The sequence below is a fragment of the Elgaria multicarinata genome, chromosome 1 (genome assembly GCF_023053635.1).
Source record: "Elgaria multicarinata webbii isolate HBS135686 ecotype San Diego chromosome 1, rElgMul1.1.pri, whole genome shotgun sequence".
NCBI lineage: Eukaryota > Metazoa > Chordata > Lepidosauria > Squamata > Anguidae > Elgaria > Elgaria multicarinata.
In genome coordinates, this window is record NC_086171.1 from 101,265,840 (window position 1) to 101,285,300 (window position 19,461).

The 19,461-nt window shown below is 45.1% G+C and overlaps 1 protein-coding gene across 1 annotated transcript in view; it reads left to right on the forward strand.

Moving 5' to 3' along the window:
- Positions 1-18,066, forward strand: part of TNN (tenascin N) — a 49,275-nt gene extending 31,209 nt beyond the window's left edge. Inside the window, exons 9-15 of the mRNA XM_063134027.1 lie at positions 5,238-5,368; positions 7,949-8,081; positions 9,580-9,731; positions 11,233-11,329; positions 12,042-12,209; positions 13,315-13,478; positions 15,649-18,066. Of these exons, the coding sequence (XP_062990097.1) occupies positions 5,238-5,368; positions 7,949-8,081; positions 9,580-9,731; positions 11,233-11,329; positions 12,042-12,209; positions 13,315-13,478; positions 15,649-15,774 (971 nt within the window). The 3' untranslated portion in view covers positions 15,775-18,066. The remainder of the gene's footprint in view (positions 1-5,237; positions 5,369-7,948; positions 8,082-9,579; positions 9,732-11,232; positions 11,330-12,041; positions 12,210-13,314; positions 13,479-15,648) is intronic.
- Positions 18,067-19,461: the final 1,395 nt, after the last annotated feature.

The following is a 19,461-nucleotide window of genomic DNA, read 5'->3' on the forward strand; positions in this document are numbered from 1 at the left end:
TCAAATCCAAACAGGAAGAGGAAGAAAGAAAGAAGTTGCACCCCATTGATCCACTCCCACAGACATGCCCCCATTCTGTTCTGCATTCTAATACCTACCAATATAGGTTGGGGATGTGGCCACAAGCAGAAATCTGCCAGCTGGCTCAACGTTGGCTCTCTGCCAGTGGATAGCTGGTTTGAGGGACTGGTGTCATGCAGAGCAAGTTGAATATTATTATTAATATTATTAATTTTATTTATTATTATTTATTTACATAGCACCATCAGTGTACATGGTGCTGTACAGAGTAAAAACAATAAAATAGCGAAACCCTGCCGCATAGGCTTACAATCTAATAGAATCATAATAAAACAATAAGAAGGGAAAGAGAATGCACCAAACAGGCACAGGGTAGAGTAAAACTAACAGTATAAAAGTAAGATCAAAATCAAGTTTTAAAAGCTTTAGAAAAAATAAAAGTTTTTAGCTGAGCTTTAAAAACTGCGATTGAACTTGTAGTTCTCAAATGTTCTGGAAGAGCGTTCCAGGCGTAAGGGGCAGCAGAAGAAAATGGATGGAGCCGAGCAAGGGAAGTAGAGACCCTTGGGCAGGTGAGAAACATGGCATCTGAGGAGCGAAGAGCACGAGCGGGGCAATAGTGTGAGATGAGAGAGGAGAGATAGGCAGGAGCTAGACCATGAAAAGCTTTGTAGCTCAACAGGAGAAGTTTATATTGGATTCTGAGGTGAATTGGAAGCCAATGAAGAGATTTCAGAAGTGGAGTAACATGGTCAGAGCGGCGAGCCAAGAAGATGATCTTAGCAGCAGAGTGGTGAACAGAAACCAAGGAACTGATGTGAGAAGAAGGAAGGCCAGAGAGAAGAAGGTTGCAGTAGTCCAACCGAGAAAGAACGTCTGGGCACAAACCAGTGGCAGGACTGTCAGTGCTGAATGTGCCATCTTGGGAGCTGGATTGGTGCTGCATTATTTATTTATTTATTTATTTATTGCATTTCTATACCGCCCAAAAGCTGAAGCTCTCTGGGCGGTTTACAAAATTAAGACAATTCAAAGTATAAAACAACAGTATAAAACCATAATATAAAATACAATATAAAAGCACAACCAAGATTAAAAAAACAGCAGCAATGCCAAAATACAAATTTAAAATACAAATTTAAAACGGCAAAGTTAAAATTAATTTATAGACTGTTAAAATACTGGGAGAATAAAAAGGTCTTCACCTGGCGTCTAAACGAATATAATGTAGGTGCCAAGCGAGCCTCCTTAGATTCCCACAAGAACTCCTCTGCCTCCTCCTTTGCTATCTGGGTTATTTAAATAGTATTATTTAAAGCAGAGATAGATGTCAGAGAACAGGAAATGCCCCACCGGCCCCAGGGAGCATGGAAAAGGAAACAAAGTTTAATAAGGTTAATGACCTGAAGTCAGCTCTTCCTCTTTACAACAGCTATTTGGTCCCTGTCACTGAAGCAATTTGCTTCTGTGTTGCATGGACAGTGAGTTTACTAGTCCAGAAAATATCTTTGTGGGGTCCTCCCATTGCCAGCAGGAAGAAAATGGCTTTATAAACCCTTAACTGTGCCTGTCTATATGGTACTTATTTGGGGGATTGAATGCATTTATGCAGTTCATCCAATCTACAGGTTTTGGGTGTTGCTAATACCGATCACAGACATACTGAAGTTACAGCCAGGTAGAGGACAGAAGGATTTGGTGCCCTGCAATGCCCTCGGCTGCCCATATGGGAATAATCATTCACAGGACATTTCTGCACCTCTTCTACTGCGCCGGTCAATATAGCTTGTTTATTGTCTATATTGCTGGGATTGGTTGTGGTGGGAGGGGTAGGCATATTTTACTATTAAGAAGGCCAAATTTATGCGTATCTAGCTGTGTTCTGTTCTTAGGCGCTGTTAACTGTGGAGCACAAACAGACAAGATACAGTATCAGAAGGGGGCTGCACAGTCTCTAAAGGCAGTATTTGCTAGATCAATTCATGTGAAAATAGGCTAGTGGGGGGGATAACCTAGAACAGTCTCCTCCAACCCAGTGCCTTCCAGATGCTTTGGACTACAGCTCCCAGCATTCCTGACCATTGGCCTTGCTGGCTGGGGCTGATGGGAACAGAAGCCCACAACATCTGGAGGGTACCAGGTTCATAGAATCATAGAATAGCAGAGTTGGAAGGGGCCTACAAGGCCATCGAGTCCAACCCCCTGCTCAATGCAGGAATCCACCCTAAAGCATCCCTGACAGATGCTTGTCCAGCTGCCTCTTGAAGGCCTCTAGTGTGGGAGAGCCCACAACCTCCCTAGGTAACTGATTCCATTGTCGTACTGCTCTAACAGTCAGGAAGTTTTTCCTGATGTCCAGCCGGAATCCGGCTTCCTGTAACTTGAGCCCGTTATTCTGTGTCCTGCACTCTGAGAGGATCGAAAAGAGACAACCTTTGTGTGACAACCTTTTAGGTATTTGAAGAGTGCTCTCATGTCTCCCCTCCATCTTCTCTTCTCCAGGCTAAACCTGCCCAGTTCTTTCAGTCTTTCTTCATAGGGCTTTGTTTCCAGACCCCTGATCATCCTGGTTGCCTGGTTGTCCTCCTCTGAAAAGGAGAGAAAAGGAGGTTGGGGAAAGCTGTCCTAGAAGGATACTTAGGCTGCAGATAGATTAAAAAAATTGTTTTGAAACTGCTCATGTGTTCATTTATGCCACATTTACCTCTGGTAAACAGGTTTGTGTGTGTGTGTTTTTAATTGTTTCAAAAACCTACAAAACTTGTTTGACTGAAGTCAACAACAGGACAAAATGAAATGTGTGAACACACTACGGGGAACCACTCTTAAAACTAATGTCTGTGTGTAAATGTATTTTGCCAATGGCACGGAATGATGGGACTTACAGTCTAACTCATCTGGAGAGCATCAGGTTGGGTAAAGCTGGTGTAGACAATTCTGAGCTAAATGGACCAAACGTCTGCCTCGGCCTATGGCAGCTTCTTGTGTTCCTAAACATTCCTAAATTGGTTTCATGGCAACATCTAATAATTTAACACCTGAGGCTGCCTTATTCTGAGTTGTTCATCTAACTCAGTGCTGTCTATTCTGAGTGGAAGTGACTCCTCTCGGTCTCAGCAGGAGTCTTCCCCAGGCCAGATACCTGAGCTTCTTTTAAAAAGGACACTGAACCTGACATGCAAAGCATCTGCTCTGTAGCTGAGCAACTGGGTGACACCTTCAGTAGATGGCTTTTGCTATTTTGGAGCTCTGGTGGTTTCTTTGTCTCTTTGGCTTGAAGTAACAGTGGTTAAATTCAAAGGCACTTTGCTCCCCTCCTCTCCAGTGGTCATGGTTCAGGAGTCAACTGAACAGGAGGCTTTCAACGCACTCACTCATTGAGGTTTTTTATGGCCCATGGAGCATGCTTGCCTAATGATCAGCTAGAGACCACTATAGAAAGATAGGAGGGCCTGGTGTTTGTGCTCCACGGTTGGACTATCCCCTGTGGTCACAATGAGGCCATCTTCCAGATTTGAAGGTGAGCCTCCTCGGAGAGTATATTCCAGAGCTGGGAGCCACTGCTGAGAAAGCCAAAAGAAGGCCACAGTAAAGTAATAGCAGCAGCAGTCGTAGTTATCTAAAAGTGATCTTGGTGAGTTTGTGTGGAGAGGTGGCAGGGGAGAGAGGCGGCTTTGCCATTTCCCCTCTGGCCGTTTTCCTGCTCAGAATGGCTCCTCCATGCAGCTTCTCCCTCAGTGGGGGAAGAGATACGGGCACGGTCCCTTTCCTTGTATTTTCCCAGCATTCCTCCACTCAAGCTTGCAGCCTCCCACCACTGCCTTTCATTGAGACTTGCAGGTACAATCAGAGTTGGCCCTCAATTAACTCTGAAACCACATTTGCAGTTCTAGGGCCTTGCTAGACCTACCAGTTAATGCGGAGAGGAGAAGGAGCGAGGCCGCGCTGCAGCTAGCGTGGGCCGTCGCCCTTTTCTACACGTAGGATGCGACGGGGAAAGGAAAGCCCCGTCGTGTCCTGCACTTTTAAAAAAACTTAAAGGGCCATGTGCGCAGGAGCGCACCAACAATAAGGTAAGTCTTTGTTTTTTTAAAAAAGGGTTCCCCACTCCCCCTGCCCCCGATTCCCCCCCCCACAATGTAAGATGCCCTCCTGCTTGCCCATCCGTCCACTCACCCCCACTCACCCCCTCGCTCACTCACCTGCTCGCCCCCTCGCTCGCCCCCCTCGCTCGCCCCGCCCGCCCGCCCGCCCGTCCATCCCCCGCTCGCCATGTCCACCCCCCTGCTCACCTGTTCACCCCCCGCTTGCTCGGCCGCTCGCCATGTCCGATGCCCCCTCCTCCCCCCCGTGATCTCCCCCCCAGCCCGATGGGCACAGTGCTCTGCGCTGTGCCCAGTGCGCAGCTTCTCCTGACTACTCGTGAGTAAGTGAGCAGCTGGGAAAAGCCACGGAACTAAATAGACCTTCTGCAGCCCCAGGCTGCGGAAAAACCAGGCCATAAGTGGATCCGGTTATCCCGGGTCAAGGGAGGGTTTAGCCCGGCCTGACCCCAGGATCCCCTGTGCGGCGCCTGCACGCACAGCAGGGAGCCTGGGCCTCGCACCGGGCTAAACCCTCATCTAGCAACGGCCCTAGTCTCCACTTCATTACTCTGGTAATGCCCTTTACAGAATAGATCAACATTTTTGGATAGCTGGATAGTTGATGGCGTGAGCTACATGGTCTTGGATGACTGGTCACACTACTCTGAGGCACTGAAGTGTGTGACATCCCCAACCTGCTTGGGTCGGGGGCTGACGGAAACCGAAATAAAGACATAAAAATAAGTCTTGAGGTCCTGGATATAGCTGGCCTGAAAGCAGGCTTGGACAGATTGCAATTGCTCTCTGCTCTGGCTTTATAGGTGCTTTTTACAAGGAGCACTGTCTGCCTTGGAATTTGCCTGCTGCCTGCTGCTCCTCATGAGTTGTAAAATGTTGTAAAAGCACCAGAGCCCTCTAATACTCTCTCCTAACAAGGACACCTGTGGCTGCCCCTGGAATGTCCAACTGCTGAGGGAAATAGGGAGGACAACTGAGACTTTCAGCAAGTAGTTCAGTTCATCTTTTGAATATGGGAAGCCAAATCTAAATATACACCCAATTTCTCTGCATGGTCTCGCAGTTAACCATTTTGAGTGTTTCACATTGGCCCCTACTTTGTGCTTGGCCTAGAAATTGACCCCCCCAGGAATGTGCGTGTATCAGATGCTACGCAGTCCAGCGGAGTGGTCACCTGGGCGCCACCTGATGCTCAGATCAGTGGTTATCTTCTCACCTATCAGGAGTTAGATGGCACCAGCAGGGTAAGTCTGGAAATTGCTATGTGTGAGATTAGCCAGCTGTTCTGCCAGAGGCAGAAGATTCATTTATGATTCAAACAAGCCAGCTATTGCTTTCCAAATTAAACTTCATTCTTAGGGGGAAAACAAAACAAAGGTAGAGGGGAAGGTAAGCACAGAAACTTACGTCCCTTCAGTACTAAGAAACCCCTGATCAGTACGAAGGATGCTCTTGGATGAGCATACCATGGCTGGGGTGACCCTATGGAAAGGAGGGCAGGGCTCCTGTATCTTTAACAGTTGTATTGAAAAGGGAATTTCAGCAGGTGCCATTTGTATATATGGGGAACCTGGTGAAATTCCCTCTTCATCACAACATTTAAAGCTGCAGGTGCTCTGCCCTCTTTTAAATCCGGTCACTCTAGTATAGCTCCTGCAACTTTAACTGTAGTGATGAAGAGGGAATTTCACCAGGTTCCCCATATATACAAATGACACCTGCTGAAATTCCCTTTTCTATGCAACTGTTAAAGATACAGGAGCCCGGTCCTCCTTTTCATATGGTCACCCTAACCATGGCACTGTCATGCTCTCTCTGCCCAGAGAGGTTCACTGGGAAGGGGCCTCTTGGGTTTTTTATACTATTTCACTTAACTAATGATATATTGGCTACATGCTGACCAGCCTTAGTAGGATCCTTAATGGATGCACACTCCCAAGGTTGTTTACATGAATCTACTGGTGAGACATTGATACACTCTGCAGCTGGTACTGATTAACTTATCTGCTCTGGCCCAAAGAGTATACCTAGCCATTAATTCTCTCATGGACGCTAGAGGCCGGTAAAGAACACATTAAAGGGAGATTCAAGCAGAGAACTGCAAGCATGGAATAAGCTTATTGTAATACACCATCGCTATTCTCGAAATCACAGTGGTCTTCCGGCACATCCACTACACCAACCCAGCCATTCAAAAACACACAAGCCTTTCAGTGGGCCGGGCTCACAGGGCCATTTCAGACATCACACCGCAGTGAACCCAGATTTGCCACTGAGGTCACCCTCAACAGGGAACCGCAGACAATCCTGGCTTTCTGACCTGTATGAAACATGCATCTTCCAAATCTGTTAACTGTGTGCAAATTTTACATTTTTTAGGCATATGGTTTAAAAAGGATTTTGGTAAGGTTTACTCCTGTAATGCAAAGGTGGGCAACCTGTATTTTGGCCTACAACTCCCATCAGCCCTAGCCAGCCTAGCCAGTGGTGAGCAATGATGGGAGTTGTAGGCCAAAACATCTGAGGACCATAAAGTGCCCACTCCCAGTATAATGAGTCTATAGAACAGAAAGTGCTTCAACTCTAAGGTCTTTCCTGGCAAAGAGAAAGTCCCTTGCTGTAGACTTCTATTGTACTTGATGTGGGAACCTTTCTAGAATTTAGTCCTCTGTTGTAAATGCTGTAGGTGTTTTCTCTGATTTTTAGCCTGCCACATGCCTTGTATTCAAGATATAAAACAATATTTCACCTTTTAGCAGACCATAAAATACCAGATGGAAGTATTATCATGATACAAACACACACACAAATCCAGCTTAGTAACTGCTTAAACCTGACTATTAAAAGCCCATCAAAAAAAATTGTGCTCCATCCAGAAAATGTCGGGAGCCTTTGGGTTAAGGAAGTAGAGTAACTGTAGTAGAGTAACCCCCAAGAGTGCCTTTCTCTATGCCCTCATCGTCACAAGGATTTGGCATGTAGTTGATATCAAGAAGGTTCTTTTGCCTCATTTTATTTAAATTTTCTAGCCCACATACAAGATGATTTATACAACAATATAAAGGTATTGAAACTGCTTAAAAGCGAATGATAGAAGCAGTACTCATGAAAACAGTCTTACAATCAGCACAGATATAAAACAATAAAAGTATATATTTAACAGCCATTTTAAAACAGTTCCAAGAACAGTTGTGATTTCAGAGGTTAAAAGTGAGGCTTTTAATTTTACTTGCATTGTACCTGTGTTTTAGGGATATAAATACGGGCTAGAGTTTATTCTCTGCATACTATACATCAGGGGTCCCCAACCCCCGGGACACGGACCAGTGGCCTGTTAGGAACTGGGCCGCGCAGGTGAGCTGCTTTCACCCACCAACCCACCCCCACCCCTCCACCCCCACCCCAGCGTACCTGGGCTCAGGGCGCCATCTCGCCCACCCAGCCGAAGCAAAGCCAGGACGCTGGAGTGGGGGCGGGGGCAGGCGGCATCCCAAAACCATCTCCTCAAATCCTCCCCCCCGGTCCGTGGAAAAAATGAATTTCACGAAACCGGTCCCTGGTGCCAAAAAGGTTGGGGACCGCTGCTATACATAATAAGCCTGACTGTTCATCAAGTACCCACAATATGAGAAACCCTGTAGAGAAATTGAATTTTTCATCTCCCCTTGAATCACCAAAATATTTTGGTGTTTGTCAATCATTTTTCTTCACAGCTCTCACAGGAGGCAGATAACTAAAGGATGGAGTAGAAAGGCATGATAGGCTGGAGCAGAATTCTCAGTGGAATCTATCATCTTTAGCTTGTCTTTCCTTTTGTGTGGCAGGAAGTGCGGCTAGGTCCAAATGACCGAAGGTTTGTGCTGGAAGGCCTTAGTCGGGGTACTAAGTACACCATATATATCACGGCTTTTAAAGGGGACCGCTGGAGTCGAAAAGAAGCCACCACCTTTTCTACAGGTAAGCCTTGGTAATTGCAGTAGGGTTCCCACAGTGGTGCTTGTCCTGGTGCTGTCAGAGGTTTGGAAAGAGGCATTGAGGTCAAGGAGTAGGCCTGCCCTGACCTTAGGGGTTGATCTGAAGATTTCAGGACTTTATCCTCCTTCTCAGGGTCTCCTGGGGAAGAGATAATTTGGTCCGGATGGAATCCTAGTAGGAAAATATGCAATTGAAAGAAACCATAACCACAAAACAAGCATATTCATTTTTTTTTTATAACTAAAGTCTGGATGATGTCATCAGGAGTGTGATGAGGCCCAAACAGGGCTCAAAATAAATTGAGCTCTGAGTACGTGTATGTTTAATATGGTTTGGGTAGTTTACCAAATCTGAATCAAGCTGGGCAAATTTCCCCATCACCAGTTAGTATGTGGTTTAGTTCTGAGAGGCAGATAGTTTCTGATGATCTGAGAATTTAGATGTTGGCTGCTTGACCAACCAGAACTGGGAAATATTAACTCGATATAAGGGTGAGTTTTGACTTCTTCAATAGATTGGTTGTCAAGATATCATATTGTGGAGGGCTGATCTTTTGCCAGAATGATAGTTTTCTCAGCATTTATACTTAAGACGTTGCTGTGGCAAAGTGCACTTAAGGATACTAACAGTCTGCGAATCCCCACTTGAGAATGAGATGAGAGGATCTTATTATCTCTGGCCGTAACTGAAAAGTAAGGATCCCTTTTAATTCGGATGCTGTATCTTTTATAAAGATATATAAAGCTGAAAAGGGGGGGGATGCAGTATGCATCTTTGTCGATGCCACTAGATGTAGGAATACTGTGGGACATGAGTCCAATATAAGAAAATCTTACTTATAGCACTCATATCATCATTAACAAATGGTGAACAATTTTAGTATTTGAAAACTTACCCAAGGACCTATCTCTAATGATAGAGTCAAAGGCAACCTTGCAGTTAACAAAAAATGCAAACTTTTTAAAATTTGGGCATACTTTTGAATTAAATTAAACACAAATCAGTTGTCTAATGATTTATTTATTAATTAATTGCATTTTTATACCGCCCAATAGCTGAAGCTCTCTGGGTGGTTCACAAAAATGGTGAGCAGCCATCTTTAAAGTTGGCTTGTTCTTCAGCAAGCGAAAATTGATAGTGGAAAAGACTTCAGAGGGGGGAAGCAATGAGAAATGGACGGCTGTGAACAAATGCAGCCACAGCTATTTGCAGTTCAATATCAGAGAAGTATGTCCTATCGGTTTCAGCAGGACTCCCTGTATAAGATTGGAGCCTTGGCCTTGGTTCATGGAACTGCAACTGCTCACGTTCGTGCCTTGCTACCTACCTGTGAATTGCCCTCCCTTCCCTCTGTTGTTCGTGGCCTGCGTTGTGTGGCTCTGGCCTCCTTTTGCTACTATCCTGTTCAAAAATCCTTTGGCGCTTCTGTTTTTCTTTCTGGACTTGCTGATGTGGCTTTTTATCTGCTTCGTCCCTGCAGTCAGCATACGTTACCCTTACCCAGTGGATTGCAGCCAGACTCAACAAAACGGGCATTCCGCAAGCGGCCTGTACACCATCTACCTGAATGGTGACATGAGCAGGCCTCTGCAGGTGTACTGCGACATGACCACCGATGGAGGCGGATGGATAGTGAGTGCTGCTCAAGAGGGTGCTGCTCTTCTAATTGTTTTTAAACCCATTTTATTTTCAATCCTTTTCCAAAGCATCCCCAGCACTGTGTGCTGTAATACATTCAGGGCTGCTGACATTGTAACCAGCTCCACCAAATATAGGTTTCTTGTCTCTGCAGAGCCCGTCCCACAATGCAGACAGTATCGGGGGAAGTGAGGGTGGGTTGCAGGTCAGGGCACAAATCCCACAGCTTTGATGGGCCCTAAGAATTAGTGATGACCAGCGGAAACACAACAGTACAGGCAGAGCCTTAGTGTACTTCAGCCTGTTCTGAATGCTCATTGCTAGGTATAAGCGGATGTCACCCGTGGTGTGTCTCAGTATTGTTCTCTGGGCTGGCTCTGACGCATGTTTTGCTCTGCTTCCCTTCGGGTTTAACCTGGACATTTTTTGAAATTAATGTTGGGATTGATTCAGTTTTCTACAGTTCTCAGTTCATAACTCTCCCCTCCATTGCACCCTTACAAGTTGCCTAGGGAGGTGGTGGGCTCTCCCACACTAGAGGCCTTCAAGAGGCAGCTGGACAACCACCTGTCAGGGATGCTTTGGGGTGGATTCCTGCATTGAGCAGGGGGTTGGACTCCATGGCCTCGTAGGCCCCTTCCAACTCTGCTATTCTATGATTCTGTGATTCAGTGAACATGAGTGCACCTGCATATTGATTAAAATTCTGCACCTAAAGGAATCATGACGAGATCATACCAGGATTCCTTTTTCCTATGATTTGATCAATGTGCGCCTGTGCTCATGCATATCACTAACATGTAAAGGGGGAAATGTGAAGCAGAACCTCTGGTGAATTGCACAAGTGCAACAGTTTGAATCAAGCCCAGCATTTTTTTAAAAAACGAAGAACAGTGAATTGTTAATGTATAAGTGTTGTTCCACGAATTTGGAACCCCTAAATCTATGGAGAATTTCAGATGGGGGAAATTCTCCATAGATTCCTGCCTGCCTTTTCAGTTTACGTATTTATTTCTGGGTCCGTAGTCTATGAGCTTTCTTATCTTCAGTTTTCATCTATAAATTTTATCACTGATATTCAGTATTTAGAAACTAGTGTAAAGCCCATGTCACCGTGGGCACGGCTAGTCTTGCTCGTTTTCTGCTTTTCTGCCCTTCACCACAGAGGAACTCATGAAAATGTAGCTCATGCATAGTTAACCCTCCTCCAAAATTTGCATGTGGTCCACCCCCTCCCTCACGCATCCCGATTGGCCTCCATCCCCTCCCCACTGGGGCCCGCCTTCATGCCATACTAATTGGCTGAGCAGGGCTGTCTGTCATCTCGCTGACGGATGGACTTTCGTTCCTTTTTTTGCGTGGAGGAAATGAAATTTCTATCAGAGTTCGAGCTTTGAACTTTGTTGAACTTTGAAAAAAACTTCTGTTTGCCTATACAGCTCAAGCTTCAATTTAAAACAAAACTGAGAAAAACCTTTCTTGCTTGCTTCTGCAGGTGTTCCAGAGGAGGAGCACAGGGCAGCTGGACTTCTTTAAGCGCTGGCGGAATTACGTTGAAGGCTTCGGAGACCCTAGAGGGGAATTTTGGCTTGGTAACGTACCTGCGTTCTGTGTGTTGTCGGGGAAGGGTGAGCAGGCTTTGGAAAAGAGCCACTGTTAATGCCTAGATGCTAATTAAGATCATCTTTCTGGCCAGCACTGCTAATGGGGGAACTCTCTCCCCACCCCAGGAACTGGGTTAACATTCCCAGGTCAGTCTGAATTTATCCCCCCTCCCCATGAAGCCGAGCCTCCCTCTCCACACTCCAGTGCCCTTTCCCTTTAAACCCCGTGCTGGCAGCACCAGCAGCAGTGCTCTGGTGGTGGAAAAAGGGAAGGAGGGAGTCCCCCACCCCACCCCACCCCACCCCACTCTCTTCCAGTGCCAGCAGCAGTAGCTCTCGAGCCGCAGGGGAAGTGAAAGAAGGGAGGCCTGGTGGCTCCGATTTCAGTGGTGCTGTAAATCCTCTCTGGGTTTCACAGAACTCTAAAGAGCTATCCAAGGTGCTGGGGGAACGCTGCCTGGGGAATGCTGAGGATTGTATGACTTTTTGTGTCTAAAAATGCATAGGATTGTGCCCTTAGTGTAAAGCACCATGCACATTGCAGTTGCTAGGGGCTACATAATAATCTTGAATCGTGTATACAAAAGCTTTCTTGCCTGGTTGCCTGGAAAGAATTCTTAGTTAGTGGCCATAAGTGTATCAGGAGGGTGGCTGTTTGCAAGCTCGCATTAGGTATTTTACTCTGGACTGTTTCTTTTAGGCCTTGAAAAGCTGCATGAACTCACCAGTACTGCCCCCGTTCCGTATGAGCTGAGGGTGGATTTGCGAACCCACAATGAGTCTGCCTACGCAGCCTATGACCTCTTCCAGGTGGGGTCCAGTAGAGATAGGTACAGGCTTGCTGTGGGGAAGTACAGAGGCACTGCTGGTAAGGAAAGCTCTTTACTTCTGCCACTGCCAGCCAGAATATCTTGCATTACAGTGCTGGTCCAGGAATCAGCAAGGCTTCCTTTGCTAGTGCTGCATGGGGCTGATTAGCCTGGGATGTTTAAAGAGAGCAGAGTCTAGATAATGTATTATTTAGAAAGCAACAGATGTTCCTTTGTATTTCTGCCCCTATACACACACACACACACACACACACAGAGAGAGAGAGAGAGAGAGAGAGAGAGAGAGAGAGAGAGAGAGATATTCATCTACAACACAATATAAGAGAATATATATAACAAGACAAAAATAGCATAGACAATATTGCTTTTACCAAAAAAAAAAGCAAATGATCCTAATATTTAATTTAAGGAGACACTAATATTTTATATTACCATTGAACCAAAATAATTATTCAATAGGTAAATGATCATTTTCACAGAAAAAAACATCTTTGCAGCCATTTCTTACTCTAACCAGATTTGTTAACTTCATCAGTGTAATGATTTCATAAATTCTCACACATCAGTCATCTACTAGTATGTATCTCAGTACTAGGTGTTATTAGCAGATTTATTATTCGCTTTCTACTAGGTGTATTACTAAAGATTCCTTTAAGAAGAGCAAAAAGGGCCATTGTTGAATTCAGTGGGAGGAAATACCGTTTGCTTCCAATATTTCTGAATAACCGCACATGATTAGTAGCAATGAATAAAGTCTGCCACCGGCTGATTGCCTTTCCAACATCCATCAAAGCAGCTATACAAGATTTTGTGCAAGATTTTATTTTTATTTGTTCACAGTGCAGTTTTCAAGTTGGACCTTGGTTCCTTTGGATTTCTGCTGCCTCTAAGGCAGCCCTCCCCAACCATGGAATATGTTGAAGTCCAAAATACCCTCCAGATGCTTTGGACTTCAACTCCCATCAGCCCCAGCCAGTATGGCCAATGGTCAGAAATCTGGGACTTGTCCAAAACATCTGGATGCTACCAGATTGCACAAAGATGCTGTGAGGACATGTCTTCCAATGTTTTAGGTCAGGGATCAAATGTATTCATGAAATAGGGTTCGAATGCTCCTAACACTCTTTTTCTCTCCTGATTAAGGGGATGCCATGACTTACCACCATGGTTGGAAATTTACCACCTGGGACAGGGACAACGACATAGCCCTCAGCAATTGTGCAATCACACACCATGGTGGCTGGTGGTATAAGAACTGCCACTTGGCCAATCTCAATGGCAAATATGGAGAAATCAAGCACAGTGAGGTGAGTGTTGCTGGGCTCTGGACCAGACTTGCTCTTCTGTCCTTCCGTGGGTGCACCACTTTTCAACTGTATAGCCTAGTGGTTCCCAATTGGTGGTCCATGGACCCCAGGGGGTCCGCATAACCCACCCAGGGGGTCCATGGCACCATTCACATATTCACCATTCATTTCTGGAGTCCACTGATGACGAATTCCTACCAGAAGTAAAATATAACATCCCTGAGCACCTGTGTGATTTAGTGACTAGCTTCAGAGATTCCTTCCCTGCACCTAATCCTGAAAACTCATGGAGAAGAAATCCTTTTGAATGTGGTGACGTACAACTATCAACTCTCTCTGTGGAAGAGCATGATGCACTTGTTGATGTGACTTGTGATGGTTCATTGAAATCATTTTTCAAAGAATATAGACTGGACCAATTCTGGGTGACGGTTTTTCCTGATTATAAGAAGTTAAGTGAAAAAGCTTTGAAACATCTAGTTCACTTTTGATCCACATATCTTTGTGAACAAACATTTTCGACATTTTGTTATATGAAGAACAAGCATAGAAATCGGCTTGATTTTGATCCAGATTTGCGATTAAAAGTAGGAAATATTGAACCAGATGCGGAAGGGATTGTTCTGGACAACAAGAGGCATGATTTCTCCCATCACATTTAGGTTTAGTAGCTACTCGACAGGTCACAATTTGTTCAATTGTAAACTAGATGTTAGTAAAATTAAATTCATCTTTATATTCCTAACTAAATCATTGCCATTTTTGCGTGGTAATATCACAGATATCACAAATTTTATGGTCTGTTTTTTAGTTATCCCTAAAATCCTTTGCTTATTAGGGGCTACCCCTTATTTTCTCCAAAAAATTGCTTCATAACTACCCTAGAGATAACAAAATTTTCAAAAGTAGGGGGTCCATGGCTTGGCATTTGAAAAACAAGGGGTCCGCAGTACTTAGCTAATTGGGAACCACTGGTATAGCACATTGCCCGTACTGGCAGCCTAAGGAACTTCTCTGTGGTGGTTGTGAAATGCTTGGAACCTCCTTAACTGTGCTATGAATAGAATATGGAATCCTTCTATTCTATTATTCTATCACCTCTTGACTCTGAATTTATATAAGGAATTCTTATTAGTAGGACTACAATGTTTGATTGATTCTTGCTTGATCAGTTAAAAATACATTAAATCTGGCCACAGATTTAAAAATATTTTAAACATTATTTTCAATAAAAGCAATGTGGATAGCAAGCACCATCTTGGCACCATGGACCACTCCTTTAGAATGGATTCACAGTCCCGCCAAAATCGGAGCCACCAGCCTCCATTGCTGATTGCAGGAGAGCTGAATTGTCCGTCATCAGTAGTCTGTAGATAATGGAGAATAACGCTCTAGAGTAGACCGTCATTGTAGCAACTGCTCAACACCAGTGTCTCAGCACAAGGAACCTTTCCCGTTAAATTAAAATCAATGGGACTTTAAAGTGCCTCGTTTGGGCTGAAGCATGCCCTTATCCAAAGCCAAGGGGTGCAGAAACTAAGGCCCAGTCCAGAGCCGGAGGCCACGCCCCCTTCCTTCAACCACCAATCGCTTGGTGTTTTATCTGGCTTTTGCGCACTCCCCCCCCCCCCCAAAAAAAAAATCTAAGAAATTGAAATGCTTTCCTGAAGGCTGAGTTTCTGGCAATAACATCCTTATGCTAAAATATGACAGTGTTTTTGTTTTGTGGCCCTGCCCTTTTGCCTTTGGATCTGCCCACCACTGGACCGTGGCCCTCAGAAGCTGCTCTGAAGTGGAATTCAGACCTTGGGCCAAAAGGTTCTTCACCTCTGCCTTACACACACGATGGGAGGCTAATAATGGTTATCTGCCCTGCAGCATTGTTGGAAGGGCTGCAAGAAGATAATGCATGCAAAGTGCTTTGATCACAACTTCTGCTGCTATTATTATTTATTTTATTATTTATTTTCCTCCTACCCCCTCTGGCCTTATAGAATGAAAAGGTTGCCCGTTTAGGAATTACAGTGTGTGTTGGGGGTGGGTGGGGTTAAAAGGGTCCCCTTGTATGAGATGATGTTTCTTTTCAACATGAGTGGGGGGTTGAATTTTTGGCCATTGATTTAAAAAGCCGGTCTTACAACTTCACTCCTGTGAATTTTCTTTTTTCCAGGGAGTTAATTGGGAGCCATGGAAAGGCCACTTATACTCCATCGCTTACACTGAGATGAAGATCCGTCCACGGTCACTCAGCTTTGAGTCAATCTTGGGCAGGAAAAGGAGGTCTCTGGCGGTTTGAAATAGTTTCCTGGAAGTGCCCTGCTCATCAGCCCAAGCAGGGAAACACATTATCATGTAACGATGTGTCAGGCCTCTTGAGTTAATTGGGATATTTTAGTACATTTATAATCACATCAACTGGTTTAAGGCTTCAAAAGTATTTTCTGGTTTAATTGGTTAGGATCACCACAGAACTTGCATTTCACTGTGAGCACAACTGAAAAGTAGTTGGGAACTTAGGGCCAGTTCATAAGTTACTTTCTTAATGGTGGATGGGGTGGGTGGACTGTGTGTGTGGGATTACAGGGACTGAAACTTCCTGTGCCTGCAGTGATCTCTGGTTCTGTCGGCCACTAGCAGCACCTGTGGCTGGAGAACTCCATCCCAGCCCCTCAACTTGTCCCAAGGGACTTTAACAAGGAGGGAGCCATCCAGTTGCCCTCATAGCAGCATCTGGTTTTTCCCTGCTAGAGAAAGCGAAGACTCCACCACACCTTCTCTTTTCTTCCTTTGTGCTCTTTGGTGGCAATATCCTCTCCTTTCTATCAGTTGAGGCGGCAGCGACGGCTTTCTCCTTTCTGGGAACCCAGTGCGAGATGAAGGGAGCACGAAGGGGAGGCTTGTTGTGTTCAACAAAGACCTGATTGGTCTGCTGCGCTCTGATTTCTGTGATACAGCTTTGCTAAACCTTAGGTGCTAATTTAACAATCATATTTTTCTGTAGATCGTGTTCCCTACGACACGTTGACAGTTACCCCAAAAGCCAACCATTTCAAACCTTCAGCTCTTGATTAAGAATGTGGTCATATTTAAAAATGTCCTCCCACAGAAAACAAGACATTTCTGTGTGGGGAAAATGCTTGCTTTCCAATTGCACCTGTCTGCAGTTCAACTCTATCTGTATCAAAAACTCTTGCCATTCCTGAATGATTGATTGCGTGTAGAGCTTTTTCTGTTGCAAGCAGCAGTAATGTTAACACAAGTGTGGTTTAGAAGATTCTTCCCTCCCCTTTTAATTTGAGTGATTACCTCTGCAATACTCACAACACTGTGGTCTAGTTCGAACTAAATTGGTCAACAGGTATCTGGACTGTACCACTTGATACTGAAATGTTTATGCAAAATAAATGTCCCACTAAATTAAACCTGTCTCTCTCAAACATTTAGCTTTCTATGTGCAGGGATGTTTTGGTATGGAGGAGAAACATTCAGTCATATGAGCCTCCACCTGCAACTGGAAGTGGAGCAGCCCAGGCGCATTTATGTTTATTATCTCTGTGAGTAGTAAGCCTGAGACATAACACCACCTAGTGTTGATTTCAAGTATGATTACCAAAGGGTTTAGTTTTGGGTGAGGGAGGGGTGGCAAAACTGCCCCTCCAGATGTTGGACTGCAACTGCCATCGACTCCTGCTAATATGGCCAATAGTCAGGGATGATAAGGGTTGCAGTCCAGCAACATCTGAAGGACCCATAAAATCCTCATCCCTGGGGTCTATGTTGATAAAGCATAGTTCTCTGTATTCCTAACCTCCCCAATACAGACCCCTCCAGACAGACTCTCCACCCATAATAGAATGTGGGCGGAGAGTGCTAGGAGAAGCTTATCTTTTCCTCATAAAACCAGAACTTTCCCCATCCCACAAGTGAAGCCAGGTTTATAATTCTGGTGTCTCATGACTGCCCTGGTGTGAAGTCGTCAAATGTGGGCCTATGGATAGATTTATATCCAGGGACTTGGCTTAGAATCCAAACTGAGTGAAGAACTCACAGGATGGCCTTGGTTGGTCTGCCATTTAAAAAATGGTTATGAGATTGTTGTGAAAATGAATACACTAACCACCATTTAAAAAAAACACAATTTTAAATATGACATGTTATAGAAGTGCTTATTACATTCAAGAAACACACATTTTCCCTAATTTGAGGGGGGTGTTGGCTTTTAAAAATACTTCTTTACAGTTTGAGAAACACAGTAGTTGTTTCCAAAGACTCTGTTCAGATGACATGCTAAGCCACGGGGGTTAGGCCTTTTGAACTAAACATTATGGCTTAGCGTGTCATGTGAACCATGACTTAGCATGTCGTGTGAATCATTCCGAACCACGGTGGCTACATAACCATGGTTTAAACAGACTCACTATTTGCTGCAAAAGGGTTAGTTCCGCAAACTGCTCAGATTTGATTTTTGACCCAGATGTTTAATTTGCTATGCTTGTTAGAACAAATGCATTTGTATGATTGCTATTTTGGTGCTCACTGTGGATTTTGAAACATTTCAGAAATAAACATTATTTAGCAAAGTTCATAATTTATTCACAGAATGTAATTATGTACTGCTTGCATATATAGAGACTCTTTAACTGAGGAGTAAAAGTGGCTGAAGTAATTTGGAAAAGGTAGTTGAGTTGAACTGTCCAGTGTCTACACATATAATACCTGTAAGGCAAAGCTAAAAGAAGGTGTGTGTTTGCCACACAGATAATATGTTGAATAAAACACAAGGATTACTGCAACAAAGCAGTGTCAGAGATTGTGGTTGTATTATGCTGATGTCCGCATATGCTGATGTCATATGGTGTGCTGGCCTCTGCCACAGAGTGGGTTTCCAAGCTGTTTCAAAGCACAGAAATGGGTGACATTATAACCAAGAGTCAGGAAGGCTGGTGACGGCTTACATATTTTGGATAAAGGCATTCCGCCCGCTGCAACATAGTATGTGGGGGCAATCTCATACTGTAATAAGCTGTTAGAATGATCACTCTTAGCAGGGTCATCGCTACCATAGAGGCCACTCAGACGGCCACCTAGAGTGCCAAAGTAAGGGGGGTGCACCGAATGCCGCACCCGAAAGCCGCTCTCCCACAGCGGCTCTGAGAGGGAGGCTTCCGGGCATGCCGTTCCGAAGCCGCCCACCCGCCCCAGCGTCCTGGCTTCGCTTCGGCTGGGTGGGCGCCCAGCCGAAGCGAAGCCAGGACATTGGGGCGGGCGGCTTCGGAACAGTGCGCCTGGAAGTCGCTCTCCCAGAGCTGCTTCCGGCTGGGCGTGCCGTTCCGAAGCCGCCCGCCCACCAGCACCCCCACCCCAATGTCCTGGCTTCACTTCGGCTGGACGCCCACCCAGCTGAAATGAAGCCACGCCTGCCCCCCCCAGCATTCTGGCTTCGTTTTGGCTGGGTGGGCGCCCAGCCGAAGCAAAGCCAGAATGCTGGGGTGGGGCGGGTGGCTTTGGAACGGTGCGCCTGGAAGTCGCTCTCCCAGAGCGGCTTCTGGCTGGGTGCTAGGGTGACCATATTTTGGAAACCAAAAAGGAGGACAACATGGTCGCCCCCCAAGGGGGCGTGTCCAGCACCAAGGGGGCGTGCCCACCCGAACATAGCCTTGGTCACATGTCTGATTTTACAGCACACATTTAAGACAAATCTGTTCTACATAACATCTTAATATTAAAATCACTGAAATAAAGAACAAGTGAGAGATTCAATGTATCTGAAATTAACTTCACTCACTCCTACTTTTGTAGGTTTTGCTGTACTTTGAAGCTTTTGCTATACTCTGTGTGTTACATTCTCCCCTTCCCTCAAATATCTTTTCTGACTCTATCTTCGCTCATTGCAAGCTGCTGTTGTTGTTAACAGGGTTTGCTACTGGCTGGCTGGCTGGCTGGCTTTTTTTAATTTCAATTTTTTAAAAAAGCTTGTGTATAA